At 45.3% G+C, this 22,247-nt stretch overlaps 1 protein-coding gene across 1 annotated transcript; it reads right to left on the bottom strand.

Moving 5' to 3' along the window:
• Positions 1-18,534: 18,534 nt before the first annotated feature.
• Positions 18,535-20,647, bottom strand: olig1 (oligodendrocyte transcription factor 1). Its single transcript, XM_020110923.2, has one exon. The coding sequence runs from the start codon at positions 19,559-19,561 to the stop codon at positions 18,776-18,778; it is 786 nt and encodes a 261-aa protein (XP_019966482.1). The 5' UTR covers positions 19,562-20,647; the 3' UTR covers positions 18,535-18,775.
• Positions 20,648-22,247: the final 1,600 nt, after the last annotated feature.

Genomic DNA, 22,247 nt, shown 5'->3' on the forward strand with positions numbered 1-22,247 from the left:
GTGTGTGTGTGTGTGTGTGTGTGTGTGTGTGTGTTTCAGTTGCCTCCTTGGTGTTTGTGGTGCTGCTTAATTAACAGGACTGGGAGGGTTGACGGACATCTGCTCTCAGCCTGTCGTTTAGGGTAGCTTGACCCCCCTGTGCACGTGTGTGTGTGTGTGTGTGTGTGTGTGTGTGTGTAGGAGCCCACGAGCCAACAAGAATCATTCTGAAGGTCCGATGACCCCGACGCCCTCAGTGGCCTGTGGCATGTGAACATTTGCACAACATATAAAATTGACACACTTTGTTTGAATGTTGTTCAAATGTCTTTCAAACCTTCACGTCATGGTCGTGTCTTTTTTAATTTTTGGAAGATGATAATTAGATCAGTAGAGATTCTGTGTGTGTGTGTGTGTGTGTGTGTGTGTGTGTGTGTGTGTGTGTGTGTGTGTGTGTGTGTAACAAGCAGGTATGGACACTGGCCAAGACTGAGCCAGATAAACGTTGGCTCTCATGACCAGATGGTGCCAGCGATAACGTCCCCACTGTATACTGGTGACCGCTAAAAACACTCCCTCAGATGTAACCCTGGTGCCCTGCATCAACTGTCAGCAAGAGAGGAGACGTAGTCTGGACCCATAAGACACAGACACACACACACAGACACACACACACACACACAAAAGATACCATCAATTAAATATTAAAAAAGAAAAATAACAACTCACAAAAGAATGTTTTCTGTGTAAACCAACATTCACCTTTAATTCAATCAAACTGCACTGAATTAAGATTAAAGAATTATTCCCTGAAAAGATCGTTTCTGTAGATTTTGTTTAATTCTCACTTACATTTCCTCCTCTCAGGTAATGAGGACAATAAACTAGCGTCACTATGAAGCTACTTCAGTTGGTTTTATGCCGCAATCACAAACTGGATATTGAAATTCTAATTATCTTCAGTTGAGCTAAATATCAATTTGTCCTGAGTGAATCAAACTGTGAGTGAATGTGAAACTCTGGACTGGACAAACGTCACAGCTGTCTCTGTGTCCTGTGACAGTCGGGCTGTACGGTGAACAGAAGACAGCGTCTGAGCCCAGATATTGGCTGTTGTCCCGTCAGCTGATAGACGATTTGATGTCAACTCACATGTTACGTCTCTTTCTTTTTACTCGTTCCATCTCTCACCCTCTTTCAGTCCCTGTTTCTTTCTTACTCTGCTGCTGTCTTTGCTGCCTTCCTGCGATCAGCCCCTCCTCACACCTAAATCCAGTTTAGGTAGCCTTCCTCCTCCTCCTCCTCCTCCTCCTCTGCAGTGTCTTGTGGACTGGGTTGTGCGGAGCTGTCAGACCCTGGCTGGGCCTGCCAAGCTGCACGTCTCGGTCAGAGGGGAGGCCGGGGCAAATGGTCGGGGCGTCGTTATGGGTCCGGCCGACCTCCCACCACAGAGCAGTGGACCCCCTCAACAGATTGAGCCTCCAGCTGGCCGGCACGGGGCCCACCCTGGCCCCATGCTGAGGGCACACATGCCACAAAGCACGAATTCCCACTTGCAGACAAACACACACACACATTGGCTGCATGTGCATGTACGGAGACACATGCTGGCCTGCACACAGACAGAAACAAACAGGAGCCTGCGTGTGCTCACTCATTCACTGAGGTTTAAAGAAGACAAATTAAAGATGTATATACATTATTGTCTTTAACTAAATTATCCAACATGTTTCCAACAATGTTCAAACCCCACTTTTATTCGAGGTAACAGGATGTTTGTGTCACGTCCGCTTTACTCTGGGCTGCAACTTCAAACAACGTATGATGAAGGAAAACACAGTCAGCCTGTTTGTATTTGTCGCTCGTAATTGATCAGGATTATTTATTTGCATTCGCTGTGTCGTCCAGTGGCTGAAGCTTCTCTCAATAAACCGCACAGAGGAACCAAGTGACCCAAGAAGAAGAGACAACAACTCCCATAATGCAACATCATCAAACTATAGGCCTTTTGTTATTGGTTTTATTGAGAGACACATTTAAACGCTTGCAAATTAACAAACATTTAAGAAGAAACTTGATTTAAAGAAACTTACTTTGATGAAACGTTGTTATTGAAATAAATTTGTGGTTGATTTTTGGAGATAAGTTAGAATAACTTTATGGAAATTACAGAAGCAAGTAAAGATAATTGTCAGTCTTGCTCTGTTACTGTCGTCTTGTTGTTATAAACATCGTCGTACCTCGTTAGGCAGCCACTGTATCTATCTGTCCTTCCTCTCATTTACAGTTAATTCCCAGTTTGCCCTTGTTGAGTTCACTACCTCTCTCTCTCAGCCAGGTAAAACATTCTCATCCTGTCTTCATTAGCTACACTTGCACAGGGAGAATTTCCTGCCTGCTCAGGTCCTGTGGGCCCCCGGCACCGGTGCAGAGGCCTCCAGGGGCCAGAGGAGCCAGGTTGCGCGCTGTCGGTCGGCAGTCTGTTCTCCAGTTGTGACAGCGAACGCATCCTTATGATGACAATTAGTGTCTGTTAGAGTGCACAGACGAGCAGGGGAGGCAGGAGAGAGGGAGAGAAACAGTGAGCGAGAGGGGAGGACGAGGAGGAGGAGGGAGAGAAAGGGAGGAAAAGGGAGGGCGAGGGAGGGGCAGGTGGTGCGAAAAGCAGGACACAATTAGCAAACATGGGAAAAATACTCGCTAATGAGGACGGGCAAAGCTCAAGGGAGGTGGTGAGACGGAGGGGTGAGGGAGGGGAGGAGGGATTATGACTTTAACTCTACATCAGGGGAGCAAGGGGGAGAAAAGGGGGGACGGAGCAGGAGTTACTTTGTGACAACACATGTGTGAGGCTGAAAGACTAAAAAAGGACAAACGCTCTCCTACGGGGGGGAATCACACGTCCATTCACACGCTCGCAAGTGAGAGCGGATCTGGGATTAAACTCCGTCTAATTGGGGAAAGTGTGACTGGTCTCAGGTCAGTGTCTGTGAGTGGCTCTGATTGGACTGTGATCATGTGGTGTTCATCATCATCATCATCATCATCATCATCATCATCATCATCATCATCCACTTCCTCCCACAATCCAGAAATGATAATCAATAGATGTAACCATGGTAACGACGGCTCGCCGATACATGTGCTTGATCAATCACGAGTCAATCTCAGCTTTTCATTTGATGATCACATGTGTCAAACAACCGTAGTGTCGTGTGAAATAATTATCAACCAACGGTTTTGTCCTGTGCGGATTATTTAATAACGAGATGCAATGGCTCATGGGAATATTTCTCCCGTCTTTTAATGACTGATCTAAGCTCTGTGAACATTTTGGCGTGAGGCCGTCACTGGTGTCACCAGCGTCTGAGTTAGTGACTCCGGACACTTCCAGATCCTGGGCACAGCTCTGGGATAATACTGGTGAATGCCACGATGCGGTCGAACAATAAAAGATTAGATAGAAAAGTGTCAGTGTGACTTCACGTCTATTTACAGTTTTGCTAAAATTAAGCTACGGGACGTTTCAGACCAAGTCCAGATCCAGAAACCACATCCCAGTTAGTTTCTTCAGAGTCTATCTTTTCAGTTATGAGAGGAGGATTGTGTTATTTCTTCATTGAGGCCTCGTTCACACAGCAAGCACAAGTGACCCCGATCTGATTTTTCCTCCTGTGTGACCCACATCTGATTGTACAAATCACATGGAATCCGATTTGAATTCTAAATCAGATACAGATCAGATTTTTTGAAATGCGACCTCAGTCTTAACGGCCCTCTGACCCGTATCGGAATTCAATACCTCTTTGACGTCACTGGATCGACATTCGTCACGGTTGAAAACAAACTGAGCACCAAGTGTTGCAGCTCCGCTCCTCAGACAGACTTCAGCTTGGTTTACTGTGTCTGACACCACTGACCTGGTTTAGCATCACTAAACTTCATATTCTCAACAGCACCATCATGTAGCCCTTCTTTTTCCCATGACCCACATCCACTCTGTGTGTGTGTGTGTGTGTGTGTGTGTGTGTGTGTGTGTGTGTGTGTGTGTGTGTGTCGTGCATCATCACGCACCTCATCTATTGTCTCTCAGCCAACAATGCGAGGGTTAATAACCGGCTAACCCAGAGAGCCATGAGCTAAAACAACAATAACAAAAAACAACAACTCACAAAGCCTTCCCTCCAAATATATAATATATATATATATATATACATAGATGTATGTATAAACTGTGACAATGATGCCATCCAGGGAGCACAAGTCGTCCATTGTTGAGGGGCTGACGCGCCGTATTGTGCCTGGCAGACTACATTGCCTCATAGCAGCTGGGTTGTGCTGGCAGGGGAAACAGGCCTGCCTGTCATCAGCTGGGGGAGATACAGTGTGATGCAAGCAGCATTACATCACACGTTTGATCCCTACCCGGCGAGCGCTTCGACATTGCTCCGCGCTGTTTGGTGGCCCTCGATGTGCTGTGAGAGATTCTATGAGTTCGTGTAAGGACAGAAAATTCAAAAACAAAAACAACTGTTGACAAACTAGTGACAAAGAAACTGACAAAGCACGTGCTGTTGGTTTGTTTGACCCAGGAAGGAACTCCATGACAAGTTTGTGGAGAGTTCGATGCAACGTGATTGAATTTAAGGCGACGCAGAGAAAATATGCATTTTACTGAATCTTTTATATTTGAGGTGAGAATAAACTGAGGCTCAAAAAATCTGAACCTTGTCTTAGAATATTAATACAAAATTAATTTCTAAAACAAATACTTCATAAAATCTTATTAGACAATATCAGTAAAGTCCTAATAATAATAATAATAATAATGTAAAGTACAATCACAGCCCCCCCCCCCCCCCCCCCCCCCCATCCCTCATATATCCTCTCACTGGTTGGGAGTTTAATGTCTACAAGTCAGAGTGCAATTAAAATAATGTATCCCCATTATCTGTATGCAAACAAAATTAGCTGCAGGGCTGTTCTGTCAGTTTAAAACTGTTGACCTAACTGCTGCACCTAGCACACACACACACACACACACACACACACACACTTTCTCAGGCAGGTCCTAATTGCCTATAAATGTCAGTGTGAGTCAGTGTGAGTCGGTGTGCGACTGTCCGATTGTCTTCTGCTAAATTAACTGGTGGGACTGGCACCTCCTCATTAGACGAGAGACACACAACACAGTGAGAACACAACACACCGGTCAGCACTCAGTCAGCTGGGGTTGGGCCTGGACTCCCCTGGGACTGCATCAAAGACGTGCTGTGTGTGTGTGTGTGTGTGTGTGTGTGTGTGTCGGTGTGCATATGTCTGTATGTGCGGATACATTTTGTATTCATGTGTTTCTGCTGAGTGTGCATCTGAGTCCTCCTGAGGGAAATTAGTCGTCTCTACCCTGCTCCGTCTCCAGGTTCGTCCCTGATGTTTTCTCCCTCTCCGCCAGGACACTCCCACTCCCATTTGGCCACATTGCAGCTAATTGCTAAATACACTGGCTGTTGTTTCAGATGTCGGCAACAGCCTCAGTAGAAATGGCTGCCGCTCCGGCTAATTAGGGAACACCGTCCAGACACGGGTCTCTATAGTTCTTAATCCGTCTTATACGGATGATGTGCTGATCTGGCAGGTACAAGTCGAGGTGATTAGATACGTTCGATATAATTCTTGGTTTGTGTGTTAACGTGAAATATGAAACAAAAGATGACGAGAGTATTCTGTGGAAAGTTTGAGTCGCGACCCAAAAAGTTTTGTTGCAGGTGAAACGACACTGAACCAAAGAAGTAAAGGAGAAGAAACGGAGAATGTTTGCTTTGGAATGATGCGTTCAAACGAGTGTGCAGCACCGTGAGAACGTAATGAACCGTTCAAACAGAGACGCTGCTTCTCGCCGAATGGAACACAGGCCGACGTCGGACGCACGCCATCTACAAACCAATCCATGTCAGGTTTAGGTAGGTGATGACAACAGGACGCACGTGTGTCGTAGAAAACTCTTTCGTCCGCTGTGAAACCAAAACTAAACCAGATTAAATGTAAATAATGCAACAAAGACATGAGGCTTGATTCAGACTTTCAGGCCTGGAAACCTTCAATCCATCCGTTTGTTTGTTGGAGGATTCACCAGATTTGTTTCCTTCTTCAGGACAGAACCAGATTTATTTATCGCCCGGCGTCCGTTCGTCGTAACTTTCAGCGGAGACGACACAAACCAACATGGAGACAGTTGCTGCCCCTCGAAACATCTGAGAGTGAGAATGGAAGGTCTCGAGGCTCAGCAGCATGTATGAGCCATCTGTTACACAGTGAATGTGCCTCTGCTTCCCTCACTGTGACAGCACTCACTGTGAATTACACTGTTACCGCCAACTGTCTCTCACAGCGAGCACAGGGCCGTCTTTGTGTACTGTACGCCGATGCTGCGCGGATGATAGAGGTCGGCCTGTCGCTCATAGTGCGAGAGAGAGGCAGATAAATAAATAAATAAAGACAGAGAGAAAAGAAAGAAGTGAGACTATTCAGGCCACGACATGAGTGTCTCCTCTGTGGGTTTGGCTGCAGGTGTGTGTTTGGTCTCGCAGGCTGTGTTTGTGTGTCTGTGCCTTTGTATGACACGCTGAATGAAGACAAAACATGCATGTGCTCTCTCACACACACACACACACAAAGACAGTGTTTCAGTGTCTGTGTGGGACAGATTTTAATTTTCGAGGGACACGTCTATAACCTCCACCATGGAGCTATAGTTCTTCCTGTGCTGGTTTGTCAGTTAACGTGATTACGCAAAATAAAACTGGAGCAGGAGAGAAGGCTCCTTCTCATCAAGGGTCTCGAACACGTCTCTCACCGGTCGGAGGTGTGAACGAGTCAGATTATCATGGAGGAGGAGGAGGAGCTACACGTGTCAACAAATAGTTTTTGACACCTCCGGCTTTTTAAAGATGACACACATCTCAAAACAAGCTCTGCTGCCATGAAGTTAAGAAACCGCTCCACGGCTGGATCCATCAGCTGACAGTGATTCAACCGCACTGCATTATACCTCAGTGCTAATCCTGGGCATCGCTAAACTGCTGCTGTTCTAGATTCACATCGAAATAAGTTGAATTTTAACACAATGAGTCAAGAAATATTCAAATGCAAGTAAAAGTTTCTGACTTCAAGTGATGTTCAAATAGTTCACAGCTGAAATTTCATCTTTAATCTTGTTGAAGCAGAACAAAGCAAACGAACACTGAATCGTAAAATGTGACAATGTGACGCCTCAGACAGAGACGGACGATGGATGTGTCTGAAGTCTGTCTTTATCTCTTTCTGTGTTTTACACTCTCTTCACACACACACACACACACACACACACACAGAGGCTTCTCTCTTCTGCAGCCGCCTTTCAATACTCAACTGTCACAGAGACTGTATGGTGACCCGATCTTATTCTGCTGGCACACACACGCGTCCATACACAGACACACACACTCTTTGTTTCTGCTCCGTATATAGTCTCTTTAGACTTGAAGATTGTGTGTGTGTGTGTGTGTGTGTGTGTGTGATGCCCCCTGACAGTTCTTTCAGTAGATCCTTGCCATGTCATTACCAACAGAGAGATCACAGGCCACTCAGTCACTGTTTTTTTTTAATGTCAGTCTCTCTGTGAATGTGATAAACCATTATTCACATAATGAATACAAATAATTAGTTTCACCAATTATCAATTGTCAGTTTGTTTGATTTAGTTTTTGAAGGACAGAGGGTGTTGCACCTTGTGAAGCCCCCGTGAGGCAAATTGTGATTTGTGAATATGGAGTTTAGAAATAACATCGATTGATTGAAATTGAGAAAAATGCAAAGTCCAAAGTGACGTCTTCGATTCGCTTGTTTATTAAAACTCAGAAATACTCAGAGGCGTCACCTCTGAGAAGAAGAAAAACTAATATCTGATATATTTAGTTGAAATTGATTAATTTGAGTTCATATGCATTTAATAAAGAGCCAAGTCTTGTTCTCATGAAGCTCATTAAAAGTCATTTGGTCTTTTATAACTTGAAATAATATATAAAAGCTTATATCGCTATAAATCGCTCTGATAAATACAAACGACTTTAAAATATAAAAATGTCTCGATAAGTTCCTGCAGCTCAGTGTGAAGAGATTTTGTTCCACATTTAAGAAATAAATTAGAATCTAAATTCAAAATTGTCTGTGAATGGAATTAACACTTCTGCATTGTTAGTACAAAGTACATGTATGACAGTGGGGTTGCTGTGTGTTTTGGGGGGTGGCAGCAGTGTGTGTGTGTGTGTGTGTGTGTGTGTGTGTGTAGGACAATGTTTGTACTGTGGGGGTATGCAGACAGATGGCTGGGACACTTGTACGTCTGTGGTGGAACAGTCCCACCATTGTCTGTGTCACAGAGAAAGCGGATTGTTGTGGCGGCCTGTCACACTGTAGTGTCTGTAAAACTCACATGTTCACGGCAACACAACTCACTGAGAGTCCCACACTGATGCTGCTGCTGTCGACCGTCCACCAGTAATGGACGACACGTCTCCACGACAGCATTTATGACCTTTGTTTTCAATTGAAGGGCCTAATTTTTACACCCAACGCTGTTAGTGACATTTAAACCATTGGTTCATTCTAGTACCTTGTTAAAAACACCAGATACCTCACAAGAGTGTTTGTGAATAAAGGTCTCCACATGATAACCTTGGACGTAGCCGCAGCCCCACCCACTATTTCCTCCCACTTACAGTATCAACAAATCACCTTCAACCTCTGCAGCCTCTTGTTGTTGCATCGTGTTGCATCAGGTCCAGTGATGCAAAATTCCTTCGGTCGTCTTCCTCACCATCGTAGATCCGCCTGCGTTTGTGTTGCAAAGAATCTTTGAGCAACGAGAGGCAGAAAAAAAACGACAACTCGACCACGATACGTCCTTTACTTCAAACAAACCAATCCCGAGTGGACGACACACACACCAGCCTCCCACACAGACGGACACATCATTCAAGCTCCAGAGCGAAAAGTGAAAGTGAAGCCACAACTCAACACATCAAACCTCGGCCTCCTGCATGTTTGTTTGCACCGGGAAGAAACAGACATGTTGAAAGTGACACCCTCATTCTAAAAGTGTACAGATGGGATCACAACACAAAAGAACTTTGAACCAATTATCATAATCTCTCTCTCCCTCCGTTTCCCCTCATGATTAAACATGGGAGAGTTAAATCAGACGATTAGCATGCTGTCAGGGAGAAGTCTAACTGCTGTTGTGTTTCACAGTGTGAGAGACAAAGCGCTGGCCTGCACACCGACAAGCCTCCCCGGCCAGCTACAGTAAACTGGTAAACACACGTCTGTTTGGCTCAGCGGGGGATGACAAACACCCGCCGAGGAGGCAGAGATGAGAGAGAGAGAGAGCGAGAGAGAGCGGGAGAGAGCTTTGACTCTCTGGCTTCTGTGTCTCTTGGCGCCTAATGTCCAGAAACCTGGGGCCAAACAAGTTGTTCTGAAAGGTCCCAGCACTGCTGCCAACAGCAGAGAGGAGGGAGACAGAAGGGGGGAGGGAGGGAGGAGAGTAAACAGCGGGTTATTTTTACAGAGAGGGACTGGACAGTGAACTCACCTTCAGTTTCATTGTTTGTGTTTCAAAGGTTGAAATGATGGAGGGAGTGGGACACGGTGGAAACGTCTCCAATGGATTCAGGTATTTGTGTTTCAGAGGAGAAAGAAGGTGAAGAGTGAAGATGTGTCTCGATTGGTAGAACTGTCCATCTATTCTCTATGGGACGATCACGACCCACTGGAGCGAATCCCAGAAAACCACTGCACCACAGTGCCGCTGTGTCCTTCATGTCCCTCACGATGTTTCTGATCAGGACACATCTGAGTGTGTTGGGTTTGAATTTGAAAAGAAAAACCAGGACTTGATTGAGAAACTCAGGATCCTTCGAACATCATCGTCCTTTCTGATGGTTCAGGAGTTTTCTGCACTCGCTGGTCAAACACAAGGTGAGAGGCTGTTACCATAGAAATTCACGCACTGGTTCTCATGAGTCTCCATTTTAGGATGAGACAAGGAAGCTGTGGCCCGGGAGGTAGAGAGGGTCATCCACTACCCGGAAGGCCGATGGTTTGATCCCCAGTTTCCTCCTGACACTGAAAAAAGTACTGCGAATACTGCGTATCCCCTTTCAAATACACAACCATAAACTATATGAACTACGTGCGTTATTATTATCATTAGAATCAACAAAAGGTTCGTTGTGTAGTTTCTGTGGTACAAAGAATCACCGTGTCTCTACATCGCTGTGCACCAACACACTGTAAATACATACATGTTCCTCTGCCCTCACTCAGAGACATTTGGAGGTCATTGGAGTTGACGTCTGTCCACCGAAAGACGTCTCGTCGAGAGTCGTCGGCCTGGCCGCGAGCCTGCCGTGCCACGTTTTGCCCATCCCGTGTAACCATGCCGACAGGATTGGGCCGGGGTCCAGGAAGACAGTCGGCTCTGGAAGCTGTCAGCAGCAGCTCCGTTTGACAGCATGCAAATGTATGCAAATGAAGAGGTCCAACCATGACACCTGCACACAGGAGGAATGGACCGTGCCCTTCCCAACAGAGGACTCAGGATGGTGGGTACACTGCCCAGCACGCACACACACACACACACCGATAAACGCAAACACAATCACATACTGTGCTCTCTGGTGCCCATCACACTAACTTATATTCCAAAATAAAGCTCACAGAAGACTGTCTCCATGTCTGTCTCTGGTTTAACCTGAATATCGAAAACTGTTGACGGGTATTTCCTTAAACACGTTAAAATAAGATGTTTGCGATGAATAATGAGCAGAACATTTGTTATGAGACTTCATCGTGCATCGTGCTTCATCTTGAGATCACTATACTCGATCATTTGGCAAAATAATCGGAGCAGAATTTGTCCAATCAACCCGAACAAAAAAGACACTTAAAGGTTTAAAACATACTTGTTCTGTGGATTTATTTTTATTTCCTGTTTGTGACTGTGCAGATGAAACGTGAACAATGTTGCTCAACTCTTCATTAACTGATTTAATCAATCAGAAAGAATTAATCTGCAGCGTGTCATAGTTTTTGTTCAAGTTTCAATAAAGACCTTGGTGAGCGTCTTACATTCAGCAATCTACTTGTTCTAATCTTTGCATTGTGTTTAACGAGGCTCACAAATACCTCGTAGTTCCTCTTGTACTAATATCACACAGAGAGAATTCTACTAAACTGTTTCTCAGCGTTCAAGAGCGTGAAGGTGAGTTTTCCTTCTTCTCCGGCCGAGCAGCCAACACACGTTCTCCACCTTTTAACTTACGCTGGAGCTTTTTCCAGACTTCAGAGTAAAGTCATTTCCATTTATTGTTCAATAGGTCAAAATCATGTATCTGTGTGATAAAAATGCACAACGCTGCCTGGCCTCTCCTCGTTTCTCTGAAGTGTTTTGACTCCTGCTTTGACCCTGCCGGCTGGTTTTGGCATTCCAGCAGGCTGGAGGAGTGGAGGAGTGAGCTGTGGCCCCCAGCAACCCCTGTACACGCACACACACACACACACACACACACACACACACACACACACACACACACACTGTCCTTGGGTTGAGGTGTCCAGGGTTTCTGCTGGTCAGCAGAAAGAGAACGGCTGTGTGATGGCACGGGTGTGTCGGTGTATGTGTTTGTGGGGGTTGTAGCTGTCAGAGCAGCCCTGTGTGTGTTGTGTGTGTGTGTGTGTGTGTGCGTGTGTGTGTGTGTGTGATTTTAAAGTAAGGAGAGGGCAACCTTAGGGAGGGAGCTGAAGTCTAGTGGCTCTGGTCCAGACCTTGTACCATGTAAACTGACTACACACCCAACCCTTCAAATACCTCATATTTACAACACACACACACACACAGACACACACACACACACAGACACACACCCCTCTTTGCCCTTGGTTGTCTGTTTTGGTGTGTGAGCAGATGGACAGGCTCATGGACCCTGAGGGAAGAGAAGAGTGTGTTTCTCCTTCAGTCTCAAACCAACAAACAAACAAACAAGATGACGAAAGAATAGTAACACAATCACAACAATAGAAACAACACTGATTGTTTCAGTCTTGTTTTAAAATTAGTTTAATTAACGAGCCACAAACTTGCAGCACAATATTCCTGTTTCACAATCATAAGTGAAAGAAGAGCATTTGTTTGAATATTATATTTTATATTGAAAATCACCTGAGTGGATAAACAAACAACAACGAGACTCAGTGGAGCTCAGAGCTCCATCAAGGCCCAACAGTTTCCTTTGACTCAATCAAGCTGCACTGAATTTCACACGCTCATTAATATTAGTTCCCTAAATACCCAAGATTAATTTCATCAAGATCCACGATTTATGAATTGGTCTCACAACGTTAAAGTGATAAAAAATATTCCTGATCTTTAATCACCGTCAGTGTATGATTTGTTCTTTCTTTCTCAAGTTTTGTGGAACTCCTGATGACAAACAAATAAACAAACAAATAAACGAATAAACGAGTGAAAACCTCAAAAATAATCAGCATCATGTGGTGATTCGTTAAAAGAGAAACTTAGCAGGAAGTTGAATCATGATTGTCAAATATGAACAAGCACTTTTCTAGAAAACTGTGACCACTTTGTTATTGTTTTCTTATAGAACAGTAGAATCCTCTGAACGGATGTTTTAGATTCTTAAAGTTACGTGAAAAAGTGAAAAGGGAATTCTCCTCTTCCCCTCCCTCTCTCTCTCTCTCTCTCTCTCTCTCTCTCTCTGTCTGTCTGTCCTGATGATGGATGACTCCACACACACTCAGTGTTTGCCTTCTTCACACCACTCTACTCTCTCCTATGGAGATGATATTTATGGGTTTGCTGAGCACTTAAATCTGAGGAGACTCTCTCCTGTCTGAATGGTCCAAAACCCTAATTGTAGATTATTCAATTTAAATACAAACACGTGACACTTAAAGTCATAAAGCAATTTGAATATTGTCAAGAGGTTTGAATGTGTGATGATGCATCTGTTTGTATGCGCTTCCTCCTTTCATTTCTTAAATGACGTTCACAGTGAAATTGTCCGAAGTTTGTAATAAAAACATTTTGATGAGTCACGTCTCAAGATGAAGTTTAGAAACAGATTCTCTTTGACTTATCGGATGAAAACTCTGCAGCCTCCTCGATATTTCAGAAATGTAACTCCGGCTCCCCCCTGGTGCTAATCTGGGCCATGTTCACTCATGCAGCAGTAACAGTGAAAAACTAACCCGTCTCTGGGAGCACAATGGCGGTTGCCCCCCTGCCCCTCAGACTCCCCACATAGACGGTGCTGTCTGACAAGCCCGCCTGCCAAACAACTCAATTAAGCAGAAAAGGAGGCAAGAAAGAGAAGCCCAAACAGAGGAGCGGGAGAAAGGAAGGGAAGAAAGAGGACAGGAAAACAGAGGAGGGACAGGGGCTGGTGGCTGTCAGGCCCCGGCGACACCCAGCCGACGTTTGGCGAGAAGCGACAGAAACACAAAACGAGAAGAAAAGAAAACTGATCTGTGATGTGTTAACTGGAATTCCTGCTTCCAAGGCCACCGCGGGTTCAGAGGGCAAACTGAGGGCCAGGGGTTCATTACCACAGAGACGCACACCCTCTCTCTCTCTCACACACACACACACACACACACACACACACACACACACACACATTTAAAGGACCATGGTGTCTTTGCATGAATCCTCCATTAACTTCTGTTTATCAAATCAGTTGCAGAAATGTGTCAGAGGTAAATTAAGTTACTGTTTAATGGTGAACAAGGTTATTAAAGCTTGTTAATACAAAATAAAACCAGCGGACTGGGCCGGACGTACATTTCTCTACCTCTGTTACACCGATGACACTTTGACATGTCGAGAAGCCAGGACTCGTACCACCGACCTTACAATTAACCAACAACCCGCTCTACCACGGCCACCGCACGCAGTATATTTTGTGATATCAAAATACAGATATCACGTGTACTAAAACAAACTAATTATATATTTAACATATTACTTATTGTTCTGTTGTCCTGATTCTGACCAATATATAATAAAGTGGAGGTGGTGTATTCACACTGTCCCACATTTACTTGGCCTAGTGTTGATCTCAGAGGTTTGACACCATGGAGGCAAATAAAACACTGATCACAAGTGGTTGATATAAAATCATATCATAATAGTTTTCTTGCACAATTCCAACATTTGAGAAAAACAAGGGCAGACGTGATGTTGTCTCTATGGCGACCTGAGAAAGACAGAAATATTCTGTGGAACAATTCACGGATCTTGATTAAATAAACGAGACGTATTCAGAGCTGTGATATCTGTGAGCGTGTCTGACTGAACTTCAGGGCCTGTTGGCAGAGCTGCGCTCTCTCTAAGTGAACCTCTAACTTTTAACTCTACTTCAGTGTCACAGTGAGTTGTTGTGATCATTTCACTGTCGCCACCTTGAATATTAACACATGAAAACGAATCCTTCCCGTCTTTCAACTTAAAACCAGCCTGATGTCCCCCCCCACCGAGTCGAAAATAATTTGCAAACCCTTAGGAGATCATTTCAGATTTTGCAAAGACAATACATCTCCGGTGACCACACACCATCTCAGCCCGTCGTTCGGGGTAATGAGGTGACGGCTGATGGTGGCCTGTAAAGTTGTAATGAGGGCCGTGGTGTGAATAGGACAGAGGGCTGGAATGGGTGGGAGAGAACACGATGCTTAATGAGCGGGCCGGCGGGCTCAGCGGTAACCCCGTTGTATCGGCCCGGTCTGAGACAGAATGGGGTGACACAGGGGATCAGGAATTTCAGGGTGGGACAGCACAGGAGGGCCTGAAGTTATTTAGGGAGGGGATGAATAAAAGCTGGGTTAGAAAGTAAATGGGGGTCCTGACCAGCCCCTGTGCTCCGCTCATTGTGGAGATGAAATTTATGGCTCAGGACTTCCTAAGCCAAGGACTCCCCACGTTGACTGGTTAAGTGCTGTGAAACAGTGCGACAAAGGCTGGAGGCAAACAACACTCGGAGATGAGAGGCTGCAGGAGAGGGGACAGTGGAAGACAATGTGGACGATCCACGTTAGAGACACATGTTGGAGCACAGAGCGGCTAATTGGATTTGGACAATTTTGAGGAAAGTCCCTCTGCTCCGCTGGTTCTGTACAGTTGATTTAGTGAATCGTAAAAAATCTGTAAATGCAAAGACACATGTTTGACAGACAAGACTGTAGGTAAACACTGGAATGCTTTCATGTCCATTTAATCCCCCACAGCCCGTCTCCATCTTTAGCTTCATCATGATGGCTCCTGTTTGACAAATGAGATTCATGGTCCCTGCGGCCGCTAGGGGACCGTGATGTACGTGTACAGTGGCCGTGTCAACAATTCAGAAGCCGCGTCCTTCAGAGACCGGGTCTATGTCCCTCGTCGGCTGCGTGGACGGCGTCAGCTGAACCGAGATGAAACGGCTTGTCCAGCTCTTACAGCCGTCGCCTAGCAACAGAGCTACGGAAAAAAGAAAGTTCTTTGGTTGATGAAAAACGATGAAACGTTGTTTTTTTTTTTTTTTTAAACATTTGAACCCGGAGCCAATATTTCAATTTAAAAACGTTTTCTCACAACGTTTTCTCTGCGCCTTCTTTAAATGGTCACTAAAGCACAATGGATGCTGGGATATTTGGGGCCCGGGAAGGATCCACCCGTGGGAGCCTCTGTTGCTCGGGGGTGGAAGGACGCATTTGTTGATCGTATTTGAAGGAGCCTTCGATTTGAGACACTCTAGAGAGGGCAGTTCTGAAACTGGGAAACTTGACGATCTGTTCCATTCAAACAGTAAATTAAAAAATCTGCGGCAGGTAAACCTCTCTGCATTTGTCTGCACAGGCCTGCAGGGGTTTTAAATCTGGTGGATCTGGTGACATTCCCACAAACACACTTGTGTTTTACAACCAATCAATAAAAAGTGATTTGCAGAAACCGAGGATGCAAAAAAGTTTTTAATGCTAAAGAAACTTTATTATTCAGATGAAGAAACGCAGGATAAAAAGATGAAAAATGATCAAACTCATAGCGAATAATGATGACTTCAATTTGAAAGAGCAGAGTGATGCTAATGTTCTTCTTATTTTATTTGAATTCCATTATTTTACTGAACACATTGTGTTTCTCATATTTCTAAAAAGATTAAAATTTCACTTTTTCATTTGGTCAAACACAGAAAGAAATTCCCACAGGTTGTGGATTTCCTGCGTCTGAAATCAGAGCAAGAAGTATTCAGCGCTAAATCTGCAGAATCATGAGTGTGTGTGTGTGTGTGTGTGTGCATGCATTGTCTTACGAGCTCTCCTCACCCCATTGAGCAGCAGTGATGAAATGGAGATGAGTTAAAGTGCTTAACACAAAGACTGACCAGACCCCTGCGTCGCCGCGACAATGAAACCACCAAACGCAAGAAAGTGAGAGGCTCTTGGAAAAACAGAGAGAAAAGGGGAGAGAGGGAGAAGGGGGGAGAAATTAAGGAGGCCGAGGAGAAGTAGGGCTGAACCATCCTGAGAGCAGGAGGGAATAGATGGTGAGGCCGAGGCAGCAGAATGGAGAAGGACCCGGAGAAAATAGCAAGGTAGCTAATCCCTCCGCGGGCATAAAGCAGCTATATGTAAATGAAAGACGTGAAGTTTGGACGTCTTACTTTGATCTATCAATCAGACCCTCCCTCTCTCCCTCTTCTCTCCTCCTTCACTCTCACCCTCTTCTCCGTCCTCCTTCTTTTCCTTGTAAGAAAATCAAGCCTTATTTAGCTTAATCTCACTTAATGGCATCCAGCTCCTCTTTTGTCCTCCCCGATGCTGACAGATTCCCGTCCTTTCACTCACCACCATTCACATATCTGCCCTCCATAATCCTCTTATTCCGGTGGTGTAGCAATTATTTGGAGTATTTTATCAGCATTATGATTATGATCATTTTCATTATCATTATTCATGCAGGCCACACTGCAGAATATCCTCCCTCCTGCCAGCGCCTCTTATTCTCGCTCGGGGTGAGGCCGCCTGCTTCCTTCCAGAGGGCTGGCGAGTTGCAGGAGTGAAGTCCATTCAGCGAGACACATTTTCTGGGCGTTTGAACATATTGTGGAGTGAGTGTAATGAGTGGCACCAAATCACCCGTCCCGGCTCCTCGACACAGAGAAACATCAAGAATTTGAGGATGGAGGAGAAAGAGGGGGCTAATAATCAAAAGGCCTCCATTCTGTGCAGCAGTAATTACACGGGTGGGTTTTGATCTTTTGCTTGTTGGAGCTGTGAATTGGGGGGGGAGGGGAGAGGGGGGTGAGGACTGTTTCACTGTTGTTGAGGTGGCGCGGAGGGCGGAGGGAGCTTCTAGTCAGAGTGTGAGGTAGATCGGAAATTACAGCGACGCAGATCCGATGAACGAGGCAAAGCAGGATTTTATTTTCCTTCTCTGAGCTGAGCGGGACAGACGGTGAGGAAGGACTCAACAGGTGGAAAGTTTTAAAAAAGTTAGAGAACTTTTTCTACATTGAGCTGCACAGGAATGAACTGATAAAGGAACGTTGACACTAACAAGGACTTTTAGTATTTACCTGCTGTGACAAACATCTTCGGATGCACCGACAGCAAAACTGAGCAGGTCGACGTGTTGTGACATATTTTGTGCACATTCACTTGTTTTAGAAGAAATCTGAATATTTATACTTAAATATTTTGGGGTTTGTGTTTGACTCTCTTTCTAATGTTTTCACTTTTGAATGAATCCCACAAAACTACGTCACGGGTCAAAGAAAGAAGAAGCAAAGAAAATTTCATGCAGATCTGGATCAGGGGGGCGGGTCCTGGAATTTCCACAAACTTTCTTTAACATTGTTCGAATTTCATTTTCACAGTTTCACCAGGAAATAAATCTCTGATCTTGATTTTTGAAATTTGGTGCAGCTTGAACTGGGCCTTGGTGGAAACGTGAGCTCTGCAGAGAGACAACTTGAAATCTGCTCAGTGTCACTGATGATGCATCAATTCTTCCAAGACAGATCTTTATGTTTTGTCATTTATCATTTTCAGTATTCTTTTATAGAGATATACATATCCACCACCCTCTGAGGGTCATAGGATACATGTGACCATCATCTCTTCTCCTAACATCTTAGTTTTATTTCTTTCCCAGTGTAATTATAGCTTTTAATGTTTCTCTAATGTTAATTATTTAAATATGCAAAATTGACGGTTTATCTGAACGACGTTGGTGAGGTTTGATCAGTTTACACAGTTCAGCCCCGTCTACTTTGAACCGCTGATAAAAAAAAGGTTCCAACTGTTGGAGGAGTTGTGTGTTCATGCAGAACTCTGTCGCCCACAGTGGGAAGCAGATTTAGATCATTTTTATCTCATAAGAACATTTTTTATTTGAATTACTTCCAGCTGTTGCTCCCTGGAACTGTCACCTCCTGTCATATGCAGCGAGCACACGTTCAGTAACATCCAACAAACTCCAAAGTAGTTTATTTTCTCTTGTGACATAAGAAAAGTGCAACATGGAAACAAAGAGCATCGTCGTGCCAAATACAGAATAGTTGCATAATTTCCAAAAGGATATTTGTGAGTATATAGTCAAATATTATCAACATGTTAGAAAAATAATTTCATATAAAAAAGTTGCATACATGTAACAGTCATCGAGTCCATTCTTCAGTTCCTCTTCAACCTCAGGGTGTCACTTTGGGAATCTGGGCACCGCAGCTGCGTGGCTGAACCTGGGCAGTCTGCAGACTCCACAGGGGCACAGGGGCCCCCCTGAGGCTCCTGTGGAGCTCCACTGCACTGGGGCCAGTGAAGGTTCCATGGGGCCCGGAGACAGCAGGGGACATTTAGCAGCAGCGGATGATGGAGCGGAGGAGGAAGAGGATGGGGAAGAGGAAGAGGCAGCTGCTGAGGTGAGGATGGATTCTTGGGTAAGTAGGAGCTGACTGGGGCCGGAGATGAGGGGCCACCCTCCAGCGAGCAGCAGCCGGGGGACCGGTCCCGTGTTCACTCCCATCCCGATGCTCACCTCTCCCAGCAGCCGCCGCATCTCCTGCAGGGACGAACCCAGGAGGAGGATGTAGTTCCTGGCCAGGACCAGAGTGGAGATCTTGGAGAGCCTGCGGCCTGGAGGAGCGCCAGGCTGGTGCGACTGAGAGGAGGAGGCGGAGGAAGGCGAGGAGGCGTAAGGCACCATGACCTCCCTCAGGGCATCCATGGCAATGTTCAAGTCCTGCATCCGCTTCCTCTCCCTGCTGTTGATCTTCCTCCTGAGCTCCTGCTGCTCCTCGGGGCTCAGCTCCCTCTGGGGTTTGATCGATCTTTGGCTGCTCTGGAGGCCAAGCATTGGTGCAGGGTGGAGGCGGGAGCCCAGGTTGAAGCCTGGAGGGCAGTGTGGTAAGTCCTGGACAGACCCGGGGCCACAGAGAGGTAGAGACTGTTCCTGGGCCCTGATCACTGGGTTCGACAGCACGTTCATAGTCTCCTCCGAGGGGCGTTTATCTTGAGAGTTGTAGTCCACTGTCGTCAGCAAAACGTTTGAGAGTCAAATTAAAAATAATCTCAGTCAAAGCAAAAGAAAATCACTTTTGGCTTCAGAGAGTTTCTGGTGGCACGAGCTTCCCAGAGTGGCAGCTCGGCTTTATCTCACTTCCACAGCTGCGTGTGGCGAGAATGGAAGCTGGCACAGTGGAAAAGTGAGTTAAATGGTCCCCTCACATAACCCCACCTCAGCTCAACTCCTCCCCAACACATGATGATGCTCTTTACAAACACACGTATGTGCTCGTCTGGCTCTCTGGTGTTTGACAGGAGCAAGTGATGACAAGGAAAATATCAGAAAGAAAAGAATAAGTGTTTGTTTTAGAGATATTATGACGAGGGTTTAAATTCAAACACTCTGTGAACATATGTTGACAATCAAGGTCATAATGCTTTAAAGGTTATTTGAATTGTGAATATGATGAGATCAGATCTTTTTTCAGACTGAAAATGATTTTCCTGAACTTTCCTGAACGTTCCTGTGATTTTTGTTACTCAAACATTCGAGGCAACTTACTGCAATAGATTCTTACGCCAACTAAATGTGTTTTGTTCAGAAAATTCACCATAAACAATAAAAGCTGTGTGAACTAATTATGTTTATAAAAGATAACAAACAGAGCAACATGGGGAGCTCAATGGAATGTGCCGCCGCAGCCGCTCAACAACCATTAGAGGACTTTGTTATGTGCCGGAGAGCAGGTATTAGCCGTGCGTATTAACTGTGTCAGAGACCAGTTTTGGCAGACAGTCAATGGATACATCTTTGTGTGTGGAGAGTTAATTGATGGTGTAGAGGAGGAGGTTATTGTTGCTCAGTTCTGAGCGGCCACGCTAACCAAATTGGCTGGCAGCGAGCTGGGCACGGTTCCAGGCCGGCAGACAACAGACCAATTGACTCCGACCACAGGTGAAGCTGGCGTGGGGCACCAAGCAAGGCTGGAAACCTCAGATGTGCCATTCATGAGCCACAAAAAGACCTCGGCATCACTCCGTCGCACACTGAGCCTGGTCGTCCTCTTTTCTGCACCCCCCGCCCCCCACCCGCTCCTCCTGCTTGTAAAGCCCATCTGAGAGGGAGAAAAGGAAGGCAGGGGGAAGACGGGAAGCACCGCACCGTTACACACAGAAAGCAAGTTGTTTACGATGAAAGCAGAAGGAGATGCAGCGGAGGAAGACCCTTTCTTTCGTCCCCGGCCGCTCGTCTCTTGTCGTTCAACAAGTGAAAGATGTGTTTGGAGGCGCTTCCCTTCCCCGCCAGTGGTCCGGTGGCGTCCGCCTGGTGCTGTGATTGAAGCTGAATGGATGGATTCCAGACGGACAGGAAAGGGAGGGCCCCATGAAAAGGGCCAGGCGGATGGCCCTCGCACCTGCAGGAAAACAGAGTGCAGGCAGCCAGGATGAATGTGTGTGTGTGGTGTGTGTGTGTGTGTGTGTGTGTGTGTGTGTGTGTGTGCTCAATTTGATTCTAGTGCCTGTCTAACAATGAGACGCACTAAACGGAGTAATGAAAGAAGCCGTGATGCTTTCACTGTATTTTTTGGGATGTGGTTTCTGTGTCAAGAGAAAAAAAGGACACCTGCAAGGAGCCACACACACAGAAGTCAGAAAGGAGGAGAGAGAAAGAAGCTGGTGTCTAACATAAAGTGCACCTCCCCCCACGTTCTTTATCCACCAGGCAGAGAAAAGTGAGCTTGATTTGGGGCTCAGCATATCCGCCCCCCAGCTTCCAGGCTCCTTTTGATGAGGCTGGACCAGGGCAGGAGCACCGGTGGCTTCAGGGCAGGGGGAAGACTAGTGTCTTTATGGTGGAAGGACTACTATCCATCTGGGTAAGGCCGGCCAATAGTGGGTCTGCACCTGGGAGCTAAATGCCTCGTCTGTGTGGAGTCACTTCCTGCGGCTGACAGGCAGGAAGACACCTCAGCCAAACGTCTGGGTCAATGAATCCACCAGTACAGGATGAAAAATACACCCAACGTGCCACCGCTGAAAAAAACCTGCGGTTATGAAATCTGAAAACTTGCACAGCAGCGAAAGATAATAAGACGTGAAGAAGTGAAATAAACAGTTTGTTTTGCCAATTGTATTGATTTTACATGTATGTGTTTAAATAAATTTCAGCTGCGTCACCAGATTAACACACAATTATTTCGAAATAAAATAAGCAACAAGCAAAACGTTTAATTAATGAACTGCAAACATTTTACATTTGAACGTGTCCTGCTTTATGTCTCAATGACATATTATTCGTAGAAGTCCATAATGTTCTATTTGTTGACCACAGATAAACTCTACTCACTTTTTGTCACCAGTAAAAAATGTTGGTTTGTTTCTGTGCTTGAGTTTATTTCACAAAAAAATTATGTTTTCATATTTTGCCTCTGCCACAGATATATGGAAGTTATAAGATTAATAATTAATTAATTGATGAATGCCGTTGATTGACAAACAAACTATAACTTCAAAATCCAGACATAAACGGTCCTATTACAGTTATTCTGGTACTTTTGCTTTTTTACTTGAGTACATCCTTGTTTATTATTTATTTGTACTTTTACTTAAAAGTACTTTCTCCACCTCAGCAAAGTCTGAGGGCACAATACACGTGAAAGTGCAAAAGA

The sequence above is a fragment of the Paralichthys olivaceus genome, chromosome 10 (genome assembly GCF_024713975.1).
Source record: "Paralichthys olivaceus isolate ysfri-2021 chromosome 10, ASM2471397v2, whole genome shotgun sequence".
Lineage (NCBI taxonomy): Eukaryota > Metazoa > Chordata > Actinopteri > Pleuronectiformes > Paralichthyidae > Paralichthys > Paralichthys olivaceus.